Source organism: Fundulus heteroclitus, unplaced genomic scaffold (assembly GCF_011125445.2).
Source record: "Fundulus heteroclitus isolate FHET01 unplaced genomic scaffold, MU-UCD_Fhet_4.1 scaffold_43, whole genome shotgun sequence".
NCBI classification, from domain to species: domain Eukaryota; kingdom Metazoa; phylum Chordata; class Actinopteri; order Cyprinodontiformes; family Fundulidae; genus Fundulus; species Fundulus heteroclitus.
In genome coordinates, this window is record NW_023396846.1 from 2,940,514 (window position 1) to 2,958,764 (window position 18,251).

General features: G+C 41.0%; 1 protein-coding gene across 1 annotated transcript in view; it reads right to left on the reverse strand.

The window, feature by feature from the left end:
• LOC118560425 (NLR family CARD domain-containing protein 3-like) overlaps positions 1-17,108 on the reverse strand; it is a gene marked incomplete at both ends in the record, with an annotated part of 30,821 nt that extends 13,713 nt beyond the window's left edge. Inside the window, 6 exon segments of the mRNA XM_036131413.1 lie at positions 11,649-11,822; positions 14,300-14,473; positions 14,718-15,892; positions 15,894-16,513; positions 16,657-16,885; positions 17,037-17,108. Coding sequence (XP_035987306.1) covers positions 11,649-11,822; positions 14,300-14,473; positions 14,718-15,892; positions 15,894-16,513; positions 16,657-16,885; positions 17,037-17,108 — 2,444 coding nt within the window.
• Positions 17,109-18,251: the final 1,143 nt, after the last annotated feature.

Genomic DNA, 18,251 nt, shown 5'->3' on the forward strand with positions numbered 1-18,251 from the left:
AAATCGTACACCAATGATGGTTACAGTTCCTGAATCCAGACGAAAAGACCTACGTTTTGATGTATAATTTGCACATAGAGGGAAAACAATGCACGAAAACCCCGGATCAAAACAATAACAATGAACTGGTCTATTTTCCAAGACGGCGACGACTGGTGCTCTGTACGAAGCAGAGAGTGATGAAGTACTTAGTGACAGTGATGGAAGCTCCGTGGAGCTATCATCTTCTGATAGCGATATGGATTTTTTATTAGAGTTTCTTGACAGAAACCGGACTTTTGACGGAATCCAGCCGTCCCTATTTCCAGGGCAAACTCTGTCGGGTCCTACAGTATATATGTATACGCGCGTGTGTGTGTGTGTGCGCACGCTCCGCCGCAGCACGGCTTTACCGGAGCTGCGTGAAGCTGACACCCCACTCACAGAAAAAACTCAGTTAAATAGACGGAATCGTTAGTGCGTAATCGTTCGTTTGTGCACGTTTGTGCCGTTAAAATTAGCGTTTGTGCTGTTTTGGTTTTGAAGATGTTAAGGTTTATGCTCTGATTTATGTTTTTATTTCACAGATTTGTAAAAGGAAGTAATGTATCAATTGGTTTTGTCACATGGTGTGGTTAATAAAAAGCCGAGTTCAGGTGGGTCGGGTATGCCCCGCCCCTCCTCTCTCAGAGCACAAACGCAACCAAAGTGTGGAGTCCTGTTTCTGATGCCGAAATCTATCTTCTGGATAACGGGTCTAGCTGCTGTGTAGCCACTACTGTCAACAGAAGATATTAAAGCATATTTGTTAAGTTCATCTAGAGTTCACCATCCCCCCATTTTGCTTGGAATCCAACCAAGCTGGTCAACTTCTTTAGTGCTTCGTTTGTGCCGTTAAAATTAGCGTTTATGCTGCTTTGGTTTCGCAGATAATATAAGTTTTAATTTCGGCCGGTGACGTCACCACAGGCCGCCGCTGCAAAATAAAGCGCTACATTGTTATTCCTTTGCTGGTGCTGAACTGGAGCCAAAGCAAGCCAGAGTGGTCAACTTCTTTAGTGCTTTGTGCATGTTTGTGCCGTTAAAATTAACGTTTGTGCTACTTTGGTTTCGGAGATATTATGAATTTTAATTTCAGCCGATGACGTCATCCCAGACCGCCGCTTCAAAATAAAGTGCTACGTTTTTTTTTTCTTTGCTGGTGCTGAGCTGGATCCAAAGCAAACCACAGTGGGCTACTTTTTCAGTGCTTTGTTTGTGCAACAACAACCTTGGAATAAAATAAAATAAAGTTTTCATTAAGATTTGCAGCCCAATAGTTTTTGGGGAGCGTTAAGTTTTTAATATTTTGTGCTGAGCTCAATACACAACAAACCAAATTGGTCTATATTTTTAGGCATTTCTAATTCAATATATATGCTTTATACTTTCAGCTGATAACACAGTCAATATATTCATAGTTGAACAATATTTCCCACTTCATGCATAAAGCCAATAAAAAGTGGAATGGTCCTTCAGCCTAATTAAAGGTTTAGCTTAGGTGGACAAAGGAACGTTTTAGGAGATCATTCCTTACAGTGTTGTTATACTTTATAGGCTGACCAGTGTGATTTATTTGTTGCAGTTTTTCTGTTATTGATTTTAGTTTGGGTATGTTTTCTGCGTTATATAAGCCTGTATACTTTAATTGCCCTTTTGTTAGGTGCAGACACCCCCAAATCTCCCTATAAGGGTTTGCTATTCTAATTAAGTCAGAGGAGTAATGAACTATGACTGCTAAGATCAACTATAAACAAGTTACTGTTTGAAAATGTTATAAACATTATACTCTAGAAGAAAAATAAACCCTTCTGATTAGTGTAACGCTTCTAACTTAACGCAATATATAGGACCACTATATTACCAGAGTTATCAGAGCTAGAATTGGCAACGACCAGTATTTAGATGAAGGAAAAGACAATAACATTTATTATGACACACAAGAAAAGATATTGAACCACAATAGAAAAATGTATAACCCCTTAAAGTCAGTCGCGTAAAGTCAGTCAGTAACAAAATGTTCAATATCATAAAGTTTAACCCCAAAGTTCAATATTTCGATCCCAGAGTTCAATGTTTCAATCCCAAAGTTCAATATTTCAAACCCAAAGTTCAATGTTTCTGTATCAATGTCCATGTATCCTTTAATTCCTCGAAAAAAGGAAAAAAGGTAGAAAAATGCAAAAATATCTTCGTACGTACTTTTGTAAAAAAAGGAAAAAAAAATTAAACAAGTCCTTACTAATCACTACCCGGGTAGGAAATTAGTGATGTGTATCTCAGTCTTATCAGTAATCCAGATCAGATTGCGTCCAGGCCACAGGTAGGCGGACACACACACTGGTCACAGTCCTTGGGATAGGCGGACACACACAATGGTCACAGTCCTTGGGATGGCTCGCCGTATCTCTCTCTCTCTCAATCGTGGCAGAAGATGCACAATAACAAAAAAAAACAATCTGCACACGGCAGTATAAAATACCTCATTAGTGCCATGCAGGATCGTTTCACTTCATACCATAAGTATTAACATTCAACTCAAATATCATTTCTCTGTATAATATAAATCATGTACTGAACAACTGTGCAATACAGTACCAGTTCAGCAAAATGACAGTGTGTCATTTGTATCTCCAGTTAACATGCATGTACATTCACAGTTAACCAAATACAATATCAACAGTAAGCCATTAGTACCTTACTATGTGTATACCACATCATTTTATATTCAAAACATCATTACAATGGCAAGGCAAGGCAAGGCAAGGCAAATTTATTTATATAGCACAATTCAGTACAAGACAATACAAAGTGCTTTACATGATTAAGATATACCAAAATAATAAAATGTAGATAGAAAATTGAATAAAAGCAAGTAGGGATAGAATATAGTAACAAAAAAGAACATTAAAAACAGTAAAACTGTTTAACTAGAACAGTCAAAGGCAATTTTAAACAGATGTGTTTTTAATCTTGATTTAAAAGAACTCAGGCTTTCCGCACTTTTACAGTTTTCTGGAAGTTTGTTCCAGATAAGCGGAGCATAGGAACTAAATGCTGCTTCTCCTTGTTTAGTTCTGGTTCTAGGTATGCAGAGTAGGCTGGAGCCAGAAGACCTTAGTGGTCTGGAGGGTTGATACACTGATAACAAGTCTGTGATGTATTTAGGTGCTAAGCCATTTAAGGATTTATAGACTAACAGAAGTATTTTAAAGTCTATTCTCTGAGATACAGGGAGCCAGTGTAAGGACTTTAGAACTGGGGTTATGTGCTCTACTTTCTTAGTCTTGGTGAGGACGCGGGCAGCCGCGTTCTGGATCAGCTGCAGCTGTCTGACCCACTTTTTAGGAAGTCCTGTGAAAACACCGTTGCAGTAATCAATTCTACTAAATATAAACGCATGGATTAGTTTTTCCAGATCCTGCTGAGACATCAGTCCTTTAATCCTAGAAATGTTCCTCAGGTGATAAAAAGCCGACCTTGTAATTGTCTTTAGATGCTTTTGAAGGTTCAGGTCTGAGTCCATCACTACTCCCAGATTTCGGGCCTGATTGGTGGTTTTTAGCTGAAGCAACTGAAGCTGTGTACTAACTTTTGATCTCTCCTCTATTGGTCCAAAGATTATTACTTCAGTTTTGTTTTTATTCAATTGGAGAAAATTTTGGCACATCCATGCATTGATTTCTTCTAGGCATTTACTCAGTGCCTGAATTGGTTCATAGTCACCTGGTGACATGGTGATGTAAAGCTGTGTGTCGTCTGCATAGTTATGATAGCTGATGTTGTTGTTTTTTATTATCTGGGCTAGAGGGAGCATGTAGATATTGAATAGGAGGGGACCCAGGATGGACCCTTGGGGAACCCCACATGTGATTTTTGTCATCTCTGATGTAAAGTTACCTACTGATACAAAAAATTCCCTGTCCTTTAAGTAGGATTTAAACCAGTTGAGAGCTGTACCAGAGAGACCGACCCAGTTTTCCAGGCGTTCTAACAGGATGGAGTGATCGACTGTATCAAATGCTGCACTGAGGTCCAATAGAACCAGCACGGTGGTTCTTCCACAGTCTGTATTTATATGGATGTCATTAAACACCTTGATAAGGGCGGTCTCTGTACTGTGGTGAGCACGGAAACCTGACTGGAAAACGTCAAAGCAGCTGGTCGTTGTTAAGAAGGAGTTTAATTGTTGAAATACAACTTTTTCAATGATCTTACTGATAAAAGGGAGGTTTGAGATGGGCCTGTAGTTCTGGAGTAGAAGTTTGTCTAAATTGTTCTTTTTCAGCAGTGGTTTGATAATTGCTGTTTTTAGGGACTGGGGAAAAACTCCTGACAGAAGGGACGCGTTTATTATCTGAGTCAAATCAGACGCTATGACAGGTAAAACTTTTTTAAAGAAAGCTGCGGGGAGAACATCAAGGCAGCAGGAGGAGGAACTTAACTGCTGAATTATCTGCTCTAAGCTTTTGGAGTTTATTTGGCTGAATTGGGACATTTGGTCAAAATCAATTCTGGTAGGAGACAACGTTGGTACTGAACTTAGTATGGATGTACAAACAGATCCTCTAATCTTTTGGATTTTTTCAGTAAAGAAGTTTGCAAATTCATTGCAGGCCCTGGTGGAGTGGAGTTCTGAAGCCACGGACACAGGAGGATTTGTTAACCTGTCAACTGTGGAAAATAAGACACGAGCATTATTAATGTTTTTCTTAATGATCTCAGAGAAGAAAGATTCTCTTGCATTTTTCAGTTGTAAGTTATATCTATAAAGTCTCTCTTTATAGATGTCATAGTGAACCTGGAGTGTATTCTTTCTCCACCTGCGTTCAGCTTTTCGACATTCCCTTTTTTCACTTCTAACTGCTGGAGCATTTCTCCAAGGAGATTTTTTCTTCCCGGAAACAACTTTCACTTTAACTGGAGCAATGCAGTTAATGATGTCTGAGACTTTAGACTGAAAGTTATCTACTAGCTCATCTACTGAGTTGCAGCCCAAGGTTGAAGTAGCAGAGTAAGCTTGAATAAAAGTTTCAGTGGGATTGTCCTTAAAGGTGCGTTTTCTTACGATGTCCCTTTGGCTAAATGAGTCACTGGTAATGATACATTCAAAGGTAACGGAGAAGTGATCGGATAAGGCAACATCAGTTACATTGACCTGTGAAATGTTTAGACCTTTAGTGATGATTAAGTCTAAAATATGTCCCTGTTTGTGTGTTGGCTGTTTAACATTCTGAGTTAAACCAAAGTTTCTAAGTGTGTCACACAGTTCTTTTGCACTTCTGTCTTCAGGGTTGTCAACGTGAAAGTTGAAGTCTCCCACAATAATTAAACAGTCATAATCGACACATATCACAGACAAGAGGTCACTAAAATCCTTAAAAAAGTTTGATGTGGACTTAGGAGTCCTGTAAACATTCAGAAACATAGTTCGTACCGGGCTCTTTACCTTGAGAGCCAAATGTTCAAAAGAGTCAAATTTTCCCAAAAACACCTTTTTACACTTTAGTGAATCATTAAACAATGTTGCTACTCCTCCACCTTTCCTTTGCTGTCTGCTCTCACAAAGGAAATTGTAGTTTGGAGGTGTTGACTCCAGCAGTATTACTTCTTCATTAGATTCATGTAACCATGTTTCTGTTAAAAACATAACATCAAGATTGTTGTCAATAATAAAGTCATTAATTAAAAGGGATTTTCCTGACAGAGATCTAATGTTTAATAAACCTAGTTTATATGATTTGGTGGTTGATGATGTCTCTGTGGCAGGTTGCATCTGACAGTTAATGACTTTCAAGTATTTGTTCCTGTTTATCCTTTTGTTTTTCTTTTTTCTGCCACGAATCATCACAGATATTCCGTAATTCCCGGGAAAAGACCCAAGCTGATTCTCGAAACTGTCTTGTCTGATAAACGTGCAGCGAGGGCCCGCTGTGTATCACAGCGAAGTAATCTGAAGGTCTTGAGGACAGGCATGTTCCGTGATACGTAGAGGAGGATCTGGGGCTCTGCGGCCTTTGGAAGATGCTGGTTTAGTCACAGAGCTGTGGCTATATGGAGAGGATGTCATCTGTAGGCCAATCTTAAATACTTTGTTCATGTTGGGAGAAAATTCCAGAAAAGGAACCTCTGGGCTTTGTGGAGAGGAAGGCGAGGCGGGTGTAGTCCGGACCGGTGTTCGTGACGATGGATTTTCTTGGTCCTCTCGTTGTCCTGCTGAGATCTGGGATGAATCCTCCTGTAGCTCTGACGAAGCCTCTTTCTGTGTCATCTTTCTGGCCATGTTTATCTTGGCTTGTTCGGGCTGCACTGGGCTTATCTTTTGTTTAGGCACTGGATGTACTGTGTTTTGGGACAAAGCTGATGACGTATGGTTCACAGAATAGAAGATGTTTGAAATCAGCCGTTTTGCACCTGACCTATTTAGAGAGAAGCCATCTCTGTTGAACAGATGTCTTCTTTCCCAGAAGATGTTAAAGTTGTCTATGAAGGTTACAGTTGTTTGTTTGCATGTTTTTTCCAGCCATTTGTTTAACATCAGAATTCTGGAAAAAATCTCATCTCCACAGTAAACGGGCGAGTGAGGGCCGCTAAGAAACACCTTGACATTAAGGCCATGAACTAGGTTCAACAAACGAATGTAATCCTCTTTCAATACTTCTGATTTTCTTATCCGGGTGATGTCGCCCAGGGCTTCAGCTTGTATTATGAGTTTTTCCAAGGTCGGGCGTTCTTTCAAGATCCTCTGAAGGTTGTCTGATATTTCAGACACCAGGCCAAAGTTCGAAGGGTTATAAATCAACACCTCTGTGTTTTTCTTGTTACAGAAATGTTTAATCCCCCTTACAGATCCATTGCATAATATCAGGGTCCTTGGCCCTGTGGCATGTCCTTTCTGTGATGTCTTAGAACGAAAATCGTTGACATACCTCTGATTGTTGTCGTGATCCTCCCTGGTCACATTTTGGAGCGGAGCGAATCTGTTTCGTAATGGAATTCCTGCATTTCCAGCAGGTTTACTCCTATCATTTGTTTTGAGAACAGCCCGTTGTTGTTTCATTTGTCCTGGGACATCTCTCTGTAGTCTCGGCCAGTTTTCTTTGTCTGGGTGCGGGGTTCGTTTATCCTTTGGTCTTGCACCAAGAGTGATCCAGGGATTCTCATTTTCCTCCGGGTACTGTTTGTTCGCCGAGTCGCTGGGTTGGTGGTCACCATTCAGAATCACAGGCAAGGTTGTTTCATTTCCACGCGTGGCGTTTACATCATAATTCACTTCGAGTCGACAGATTTTCAGTTCCATAACAGCTATCTTCTGTAAAAGCTTGTCAAAGTCCATTGTGGTGAAGGTAGGCATCCTTTGAATCGGGTGGTTCTCCTTCATATCCGCTTCATGTTGAAGTCTTTCCATAAGAGCATTTTTCCTGAGAACTGCCTCCTCTGGGCTGTTGTAAAGAGGCATCTTGTGTGGATTAGCTGAAAACTAAAAGAGTCCACACGGGGAAAAAATCAAAATCAAAAATAAATCACAGAAATTAAATAAAATAAAATAACTAAATCCAACTTTCTGTAATTTTGGTTAAGAGATAAAAAGGAGATAAAAAGGGGAGGAAAATGCAAGCAAGCAGGGAGCAGAGAAAAGAGCGTCCGAGTAGGATGGCCTGAAGCCTGAAAACATTAGCCCTATAGAGTAACATCGTAGCTTAAGAATTGTCTGCACGCGCTCCTACACCGTGTCACAGCATGCAGGCATGCTCACGCAGGGTGCACGTGATCAGAAAAGAAAGCGCCCTTTTAAACTAACACGGCGGGTTTAAAACAATAACATTCATTTTCAATATATCTCCGACTGGTTTTTTTACCGCTATATACATCAAATTAGTTTGTTTTACCTCAAAAGTAAAAAGAAGCTAACCAACGCCTAACACACTGGCTTGCTTAACAGAAACACACACACTCACCGGAGATTCGATGATTTAAGACACAAACGATCTTCAGGAATAATAATCCAACCAGAAACGTCTTCTTGAAAAAGTTAAACAAAGATTTAGTTAAAAAATAACGGTGAAGTGTCGGAACGTTGATAAATTTTAATATTTCTTTCACTCGCAATATCTCTATGAGCTTCAGGAAAAAAGAAACGCAGCTGTGGACTCTTCTTCTATGTGCACTGCACTTGTTCACATGCAGAACAGCGACCCCTAATGGACAGGGGGCAACACTACAACTACATTCAATAACCCAGTGCAATTTATGTGGGTTACATTAGGAAAAATAGACTTTATGAAAACAGTTGAACATTCTAATAAATGAAATGCCTTTTTTGGTGGCTCACTTGACATTGCTATCTAAAGTAAAGTTCTTTAAATGAGACAAAATAAATCGTAATATTTATTCAGGAATAAAGTACAAAACAATATAACACACATTTTACAATTGCAGCTTAAACAACTTGCATGATAAAAGAAAAATATAAAATTAATAACTGCTTTCTTGAGAAAAGACCAAACGGTAGATCTGACCACATCTTTTTACACAAATGAGGAACATCATTAAGGACGCCAGCCATCCTGCACAGAGACTGTTCCAGCCTCTCCCCTCAGTCAGGAAACTAAAAAACAAACAAAAACATGTTTCCCAAGAGATCTTTGCCAATAAGCAGGAATATATAAATCATTTTATAAGAATGCTGTGGGGGGGGGGGGGTGGCTCGGTAGATTAATTATTCTTTCAACTAGCAGTTTTTGAGTATGACTAAAATTCGAGGCAGTGAAGGAGGGTAACTGATAAGTGATGGCTGATGGTGGAGAGCTTGCAGGCCTGGCTTCGGTGGAGAAGCAGCAAACAACTGTGGCAGGAAATGTGACTTTCATTTCAATGCAATGCAATGCAAAACTGGAGAACAGTAGAAATCACTAGAGTGAGAAAAACTGGCCCTGATGTCCTCCAGTAGGATGTCCCTGAACTCTCGTTAAATTACAAAGTTTACAATAATAAGGAGAGCCAGCGAAATGCTTGAGGCAGGATTTGACAGGAAAAGGAGGAGATTAAGTATTAATATAAAACAAATTAATAAACAATACATAAAATACTTTAATGTTTTCTTAAAACGTCTGAATACAAACTGTCCCAAAACATGTCAAATAAATTCCTTTATCATCATTCATTTATACCAGTTGTTCAAGTTATTTATTTGTTACTTGCAAAAAAAAAAAATATTATTGTAAATTAGAAATGTCCCATGCTCCTGAATGCACCATAGCTTTCTGACGCTCGGGAATGCATCACACTGGTCTGAGAACGCAGCGCGGAGTAGAGGCACGTTTCTGCTTAAGACAAAGCTTTGCCGTTTGTAAAACTCATGTCGGCTGGCACGGTTTATTGTTCTGTGTGAATGACAAGAGACCACAACAAATGAGGCTGCTAATGAGCCAACAGCCAACAGGAGAAGGTCTGCATCGAAGCAGCATGGAAAATTGGTGTTATTAAAACATGATTAAATACTTCAATGTAGCATGAAAAAATAAAATATGTGAATAAAAAAGTTAAAGGCATGAGGTGAACTGTATTGATTTAAATTGAAAAATCGTTTTTTAAAGCCAAAGGGAAATGAAATATTGGGTGAAAATGTAATTCTCTAAAATTGGCACAGCTTGGATTCGAACTTACGATCTTCTGCTTCGCAGCCCGACACCTAACCCACTCGACCAAAACACCAGTGTCGTGCTCAGCCGTGCATTATTGAGAGGTAATTTGTGTTAAGAAGTGTTTTTTGCGAATTTTGTTCCAACTGTAAGTTGAAACGGCATCAAGTACAAAAAGCCCTGATCGCGGCGTCGAGACGCATGTTTTGATATATAGTTTGTGGGGGTACAGCCAACGGTTCGGGCTGTATTAACGGTGACGGAAGATTAATAAACAAAGAAACCCTTATTAGGTGCATAACATAAGGCCTCCGCCATGCATTTTCAATGCATAGGCGGGCGCCTAATCATCACTGGAAACCGTGTCACAATAGGGAAGCTAGTATTTTTATGAATGTTTGAAATGTCAGCTGATCGCACAGAGATGACGCGGTCTGCTCATGCGCTCTTTGTTATTAGAGAACCGGGCCAGAGAAAAACCGGGCCGAGCCCACACACGGAACCGGTCTGCATTTAGCGCGGTCCGGTTGTGTCTAGCTCGGTTCAGTTCAGTTTGTGTTCCATTTACACTCGATAGTTATCTCGGTAACTGAGCTCTGACTGGTCTCGGCACGGTTAAAAAGGGGTAGTGTAAATGGGGTAAATGACTCGATGCCATCTTCTGGGGTATATAATATGTTAAACTCTGGCCTATAATGGCTAAATAACTTGTCATGACGCTCTGATTTTTACACAATGTATAAACTAATGTGTAAATAAATACCTGTTTTCATGCCGATATATTTTTTCACCTTTTCAACAAAGATAGACATGGTATTATGCAAATACAAAAAAATTTATAAAAATTAAATTTCAATAAAGTCATGTTTTGTTTTTTGTAAAAAAAAAAAGAAATTCACTCTCTCACACACATCTGAGCTTTCACACCAACAACAATAACTTCTTTGAATATTTTTGCTTGCTGTTTATATCCATATTCAAACAGTTTAAGCATGGAAAAAGGTTTTAAATTTGCAGGTGATTCCAGTCTTACACTTTGCTTGTAACTGTGCAGGAGCTTAATACCCTTGAAAGAGACTGTTTAGCAACTGTTTAGTAACTCCAGGTACTTCGTTTGGCACCGTGATTCAGCCTTAGTTTGTAAAATACAGAGACAACTAATTAATAAGCATTAAAGTACGGTTTATGGGTTGGGTTTCTGCAATGTTACCTTCTGAACCAATCTCTGCACTGCCTACTACTTTCAGCAGTTATCACACTTTATTGCAACAGTAAGCTGCAGAAAATACGGGCAGAGTTGCTCTCTCTGCGTTTACGCCCTCGGCTCCTATGGCGGAGGGATATTTAGTGCAAGCAGGTCTCTTAATAACCAATGTTTCGTCACTTATTTTAGAGCCCAAATAAGCGATTTCACTTTCAGAAACATGCCCAAAAAACACACAACCCCCGACTCATTAAATTTACAAGTGACTTTAGAAAAAAGAAGCCCAAAGTATCATGAAATAAACAGTCTTGGCAACAGTGAGCAGGTCTGTTTTGCTACAGTCTCTAGCAACCTTGAAACTACGGAAAGCGCCGAGGGTAAAACAAACACAGTCCAGAGAGCGCGGCGGGTAATTACATAATTACAAAACATTAGGGAACGGTGTGTGTGTTTTGACACGAGATTAATGGCGACAAAAAAAAAATTGTCGGCGTTATGGTCTAACAAAGTTAACGTGTTAATAACATGCTAAAACTGACATCCCTAATTCTAACACATTCTGATGGGATGGGCGTCCTGAATATATTTCATTCTTCAAAGTGATCACAAAATAAAACCTTTGAGAATCACTCCTATACGGTGTGTCCTATACTGTGTCTAGTTTGTATTTATGGGAAAAAAGGTCAGACGAAAGTTAATAAATCTGTCACTGAACTAACATTTCCATCATGTTTTAACAGGTAATGGACATAAATCTGGTTTTAACAGGATGGAGAACTTTGTACCTGAGAGTTTCCAGTCTGCAGTTTGGACTCTCCAGTCCAGCAGAGAGAAGCTTCACTCCTGAATCCTGGAGGTTGTTGTTACTCAGGTCCAGTTCTCTGAGACTGGAGGACTGGGAGCTGAGAACTGAGGACAGAGCTTCACAGCTTCTCTCTGAGAGGTTACAGCCACTCAGTCTGAGGAGACAGGGAGAAAAATCTGCTATTAAACAATTCATCAGAAATATTGTTAATTTAATATAATTTATTTAAATTTTAAATGGATTCTGAGTAATCATCAGATCAATGGCTTTTGGGGAGCAGAATTTTGCTGCTGCCACCCCAAACCATCAAGAACTCAGACTCATTACAGAACTACAAATCCCACATTTTTAAACTTGCTTTTGTGTAGTATACTTTTCGTATATTTCTGTGTTTTTAAAAATTGTTTTTCAAAGCGACTTTGTGTGTCCAAAAAGAATAATATAAGTTTGATGCATTATTATTATTATTATTATTATTATTATTATTATTATTAATGTTGAGCCAATGCCATGTTTTTGCCCCGATACCCAATACCTGGCCACTTTTCAGTATTGGAATGAAAACATCCTAGTGCCATAAACCCCATTTCCACTACCCTTGTTAAACCGATCCATGCTGCGCTCGGTCCGAGCTTGAATCAATTAACCAAGTCAAGCTTGGTTTTGACGACCGTTTACACATCATACTATCTCTGTTCCTTGGTTTCCTCGCCTCCTAGTGGCGATCTGTGGTACTACTGCTCCCTCGGTTTGAAGGAGGGAATCAAGCAAATAAAAATGGCGGCGCCCGTAACATTCAGGCAGTTATGCTTGGTGAAACGTCGTTGTTTGCGGAGAGTCAGGCGAAGACGGCAACTTTTGGTGAATTTACTTGACAGAGTCGGCTTTTGGGAAGTGGATAAGACAAACGAACGTCTAATAAGGATTTACAGACACAGGAAACAACGACAGACGCTGAGGTTCATCACGCTGCTAAGCAGAATCATCACTGGAAACCGTGTCACAGTAGGGAAGCTAGTATTTTTATGAATGTTTGAAATGTCAGCTGATCGCACGGAGATGACGCGGTCTGCTCATGCGCTCTTTGTTATTAGAGAACCGGGCCAGAGAAAAACCGGGCCGAGCCCACACATGGAACCGGTCTGCATTTAGAGCAGTCCGGTTGTGTCTAGCTCGGTTCAGTTCAGTTTGTGTTCCATTTACACTCGATAGTTATCTCGGTAACTGAGCTCTGACTGGTCTCGGCACGGTTAAAAAGGGGTAGTGTAAACGGGGTAAATGACTCGATGCCATCTTCTGGGGTATATAATATGTTAAACTCTGGCCTATAATGGCTAAATAACTTGTCATGACGCTCTGATTTTTACACAATGTATAAACTAATGTGTAAATAAATACCTGTTTTCATGCCGATATATTTTTTCACCTTTTCAACAAAGATAGACATGGTATTATGCATATACATAAAAATTAATAAAAATTACATTTCAATAAAGTCATGTTTTGTTTTTTGTAAAAAAAAAAAAAAAAAGAAATTCACTCTCTCACACACATCTGAGCTTTCACACCAACAACAATAACTTCTTTGAATATTTTTGCTCGCTGTTTATATCCATATTCAAACAGTTTAAGCCTGGAAAAAGGTTTTAAATTTCCAGGTCATTCCAGTCTTACACTTTGCTTGTAACTGTGCAGGAGCTTAATACCCTTGAAAGAGACTGTTTAGCAACTGTTTAGTAACTCCAGGTACTTCGTTTGGCACCGTGATTCAGCCTTAGTTTGTAAAATACAGAGACAACTATTTAATAAGCATTAAAGTATGGTTTATGGGTAAGGTTTCTGCAATGTTACCTTCAGAACCAATCTCTGCACCGCCTAATCTACTTTCAGCAGTTATCACACTTTATTGCAACAGTAAACTGCAGAAAATACGGGCAGAGTTGCTCTCTCTGCGTTTACTCCCTCGGCTCCAATGGCGGAGGGATATTTAGTGCAAGCAGGTCTCTTAATAACCAATGTTTCGTCACTTATTTTAGAGCCCAAATAAGCGATTTCACTTTCAGAAACATGCCCAAAAAACACACTACCCCCGACTCATTAAATTTACAAGTGACTTTAGAAAAAAGAAGCCCAAAGTATCATGAAATAAGCAGTCTTGGCAACAGTGAGCGGGTCTGTTTTGCTACAGTCTCTAGCAACCTTGAAACTACGGAAAGCGCCGAGGGTAAAACAAACACAGTCCAGAGAGCGCGGCGGGTAATTACATAATTACAAAACATTAGGGAACGGTGTGCGTGTGTTGACACGAGATTAATGGCGACAAAAAAAGTAAAATTTGTCGGCGTTATAGTCTAACAAAGGTAACGTGTGAATAACGTGCTAAAACTGACAGCCCTAATTCTAACACATTCTGATGGGATGGGCGTCCTGAATATATTTCATTCTTCAAAGTGTTCACAAAATAAAACCTTTGAGAATCACTCCTATACGGTTAATCTCTGCCTGGTTTCTATTCATAGGGAATAAAGGTCAGACAAAAGTTAACAAATCTATCACTGAACTAACATCTCCATCATGTTTTAGCAGGTAATGGACAGAAATCTGGTTTCAACAGGATGGAGAACTTTGTACCTGAGAGTTTCCAGTCTGCAGTTTGGACTCTCCAGTCCAGCAGAGAGAAGCTTCACTCCTGAATCCTGCAGGTTGTTGTTACTCAGGTCCAGTTCTCTGAGACTGGAGGACTGGGAGCTGAGAACTGAGGACAGAGCTTCACAGCTTCTCTCTGAGAGGTTACAGCCACTCAGTCTGAGGAGACAGGGAGAAAAATCTGCTATTAAACAATTCATCAGAAATATTGTTGATTTCTTTACAGTCACCAATGTTCTCCTTGGAAAGATTGATGGATCTGTCTGATTTTACACGTCTTTATGTTGCCTTTTGTTGTGAACTGGTTCATTATAAATAAACTGAAGCAACATGAATCAATATTTACCTCATTAGCAGATTTCTCACTATCAGAAATAAAAGCAGCAACAATCTGTGTCCTTACAGAGCTTTGTTGGAGGCTTTAACCACTGGCAGCAGCCTCAGGAGAACCTCCTCTGAAGCAGAGTATTTCTTCAGGTCAAACACATCCAGATCTTCTGCTGATGACACTAAGATGAAACCCAGAGCTGACCACTGAGCAGGAGACAGTTTATCTGTGGAGAGACTTCCTGAACTCAGAGACTGTTGGATCTCCTCCACTAGAGAACGATCATTCAGTTCATTCAGACAGTGGAACAGATTGATGCTTTTCTCTGCAGACACATTCTCACTGATCTTCTCCTTGATGTACTGAACTGTTTCCTGATTGGTCTGTGAGCTACTTCCTGTCTGTGTCAGCAGACCTTGTAGGAGTCTCTGATTGGTCTGCAGTGAAAGTCCCAGGAGGAACCGGAGGAACAAGTCCAGGTGTCCATTTGGACTCTGTAAGGCCTGATCAACAGCTGTCTGGTGAAGAGACTTTGGTTTAGGTTTCTTAGAAAATAAAGACTTCTTAGATGTTTGTGTTTCTTCCATCAGGTTGACACCAGAGTTGATGAAGGTCAGATGAACATGAAGAGCAGCCAGAAACTCCTGAACACTCAGATGGATGAAGCAGAACACCTTGTCCTGGTACAGCCCTCCTCTCTCCTCTCTAAAGATCTGTGTGAACACTCCTGAGTACACTGAGGCTGCTCTGATATCGATGCCACACTCTGTCAGGTCTGATTCATAGAAGATCAGGTTTCCTTTCTGCAGCTGATCAAAAGCCAGTTTTCCCAGAGACTCAATCATCTTCCTGCTCTCTGGACTCCAGTGTGGATCTGTTTCAGCTCCTCCATCATACTTGACCTTCTTCACTTTGGTCTGAACCACCAGGAAGTGGATGTACATCTCAGTCAGGGTGCTGGGCAGCTCTCCTCCCTCTCTGGTCTCCAACACGTCCTCCAGAACCGTAGCAGTGATCCAGCAGAAGACTGGGATGTGGCACATGATGTGGAGGCTTCTTGATGTCTTCATGTGGGAGATGATCCTCCTGGCCTGCTCCTCATCTCTGAATCTCTTCCTGAAGTACTCCTCCTTCTGTGGGTCAGTGAACCCTCTGACCTCTGTCACCATGCCAACACACTCAGGAGGGATCTGATTGGCTGCTGCAGGTCGTGTGGTTATCCAGAGGCGAGCAGAGGGAAGCAGTTTCCCCCCTGATGAGGTTTGTCAGCAGAACATCCACTGAGGTGGACTCTGTAGCATCAGTCAGGATCTCCTGGTTCTGGAAGTCCAGAGGAAGTCGACTCTCATCCAGACCATCAAAGATGAACAGAACCTGGAAGTGTTCAAAGCTGCAGATTCCTTTGGTTTCAGTAAAGAAGTGATGAACAAGGTCCACCAAGCTGAACTTTTTCTCTTTCAGCACATTCAGCTCTCTGAAGGTGAATGGAAATATGAAGTGGATGTTCTGGTGGGCTTTGTCTTCAGCCCAGTCCAGAGTGAACTTCTGGGTTAAGACTGTTTTCCCAATGCCAGCCACTCCCTTTGTCATCACTGTTCTGATTGGTTGATCTCTTCCAGGTGGGACTTTAAAGATGTCTTCTTGTCTGATGGTTGTTTCTGGTCTGTGTGGTTTCCTGGATGCTGTTTCAATCTGTCTGACCTCATGTTCCTCATTGACCTCTCCAGTCCCTCCCTCTGTGATGTAGAGCTCTGTGTAGATCTGGTTCAGAAGGGTTGGACTTCCTGCTTTAGCGATCCCCTCAAACACACACTGGAACTTCTCCTTTAGACCAGATTTAAGTTGATGTTGACAAACTGCAGCAAGTTGTTCTAAATGAACACAAAAAGTGAAATCAGGAAGGAAACCAAATGATCTTCTGAAGATGATGTGAATAAATGTGATTCCATCTCTTCAGACATCAGTAAATGTGTGATTTATCCATCAGGTTAAATCTTTGTAGAAATCCTCTTACTGCTCTGCAGACGGTCAGCCAGCTCCTCCTGCTTCATCCTCCTCAGGAAGTTCAGAGTGATCTTCATCAGTGCCTCTCTGCTACTCCTCCTCTGCTCTTCATCCTCACCTTCCAACACCTCCTCATCATCTCTCTGACTCTCTGAGCAGTCTGGGTCATCTGGACTCAGAACCTTCTGGATCTTCTTCAGCTCCTTCTTCACAAAAGTGACAATGTTGTCCTCCAGCAGCTGGAACAGAATAATATATGAAGGACACATCAGACTGAGATCATGGATCCAAACATCAGAACCATGTTGGACAGACTGACAGTCCACAAAGTCCAGCATGGAGACGACTGAACAGAACCGATGTAAAAGTAGTTTTTGTACATGTACAGACCATAAATATGGAGTCCAGCTGGGTTTGATGCTGCCGGGCAGACGGACCTCTGGGAACCTCTGAGTTCTGCTGGTCCACTCTGTGGAGGAACCAGAACAATTAGGAAGGAAGGAAATATTCATCCAGCAGTTTTCACAGATGAAATCACCAAGAGTTTCACAGTAAAAGTCCTTAAAACAGAAAAACTGAGAATCAAATGAACGAGATACAAATAAGTTGAAAAGAGGAAGATGAGATAAAAGGATGAAGACCAGAACCACCCAGTAGACATTTTAAAAAGTGGGTCTTGAACTGGGACTTCAAACTGTCCACACTGTCAGCAGATCTGATGCTGGTGGGGACAGTGACCCAGAGCTTGGAGACAGTGGAGGTGAAGGTTCTGTCCACACAGGTCTTCAGGACAGTGTGTGGGACATCCAGCAGCTTCTGATGACTAGATCTGAGGTGGTGTGGACCTGGAGGAGGTCTGAGATATGTGGCTGTGTGTCCATGTAAGGTTCTGTCCTGGATGTGATGGTGAGTATTTTAAAATGGATCCTGTAGGTCCCTGGAAGCCAGTGAGCTCACATTATATCTGTGCACACACAGACAATCAGAAGGTAAAGGTCCATGAAGAACATCTGGATGTGAGCAGAGAACCAGAGGATCCAGGTAGCTGGAGATGTTTAATGTTCCTGCTGATCCACTAAGAACTAGCAGAACCTCTGATGGTCCACTTCAGCTCAGCTTGGTTCCACCAACCACATGATGAAGCTTTCCTTCCCTGCTGAACTGCTCTCACAACGCACACAGGAACCAAGTCTTGATGGGTCAGACTGGCTCTACCAGCTATTTCCCAGCGGGTCGTGGAAATGTGATCCACTGTTAGTCTGACATGGAGCCAGGAAGCAGCAGAACCTCCTGATCAGCATCAACACTCCAGACATGAAGACATGAAGGTGTTTTCATCAGAACAGGGCAGCTGATTTCTGGAGATAACGGATCAAACCTCTGTCTGCAAATAGAACTGGAACATCTGAGAGCTCACTGGGAGGAACTGGGTTTCTGTTCTTGGCTCTTAAAGAAATGGAACGGGTCATTTCCAGAACCTCAGACCCCGACTGAGGAGACCGGTCCATACTAGGGGTGGTGATTGGCTAAAATATCACAACATGATTCTTTGCAGTGAAATCAGGATTTTATTAGTTTCCCAAAGTAACAATAAAGCTGTTGAAG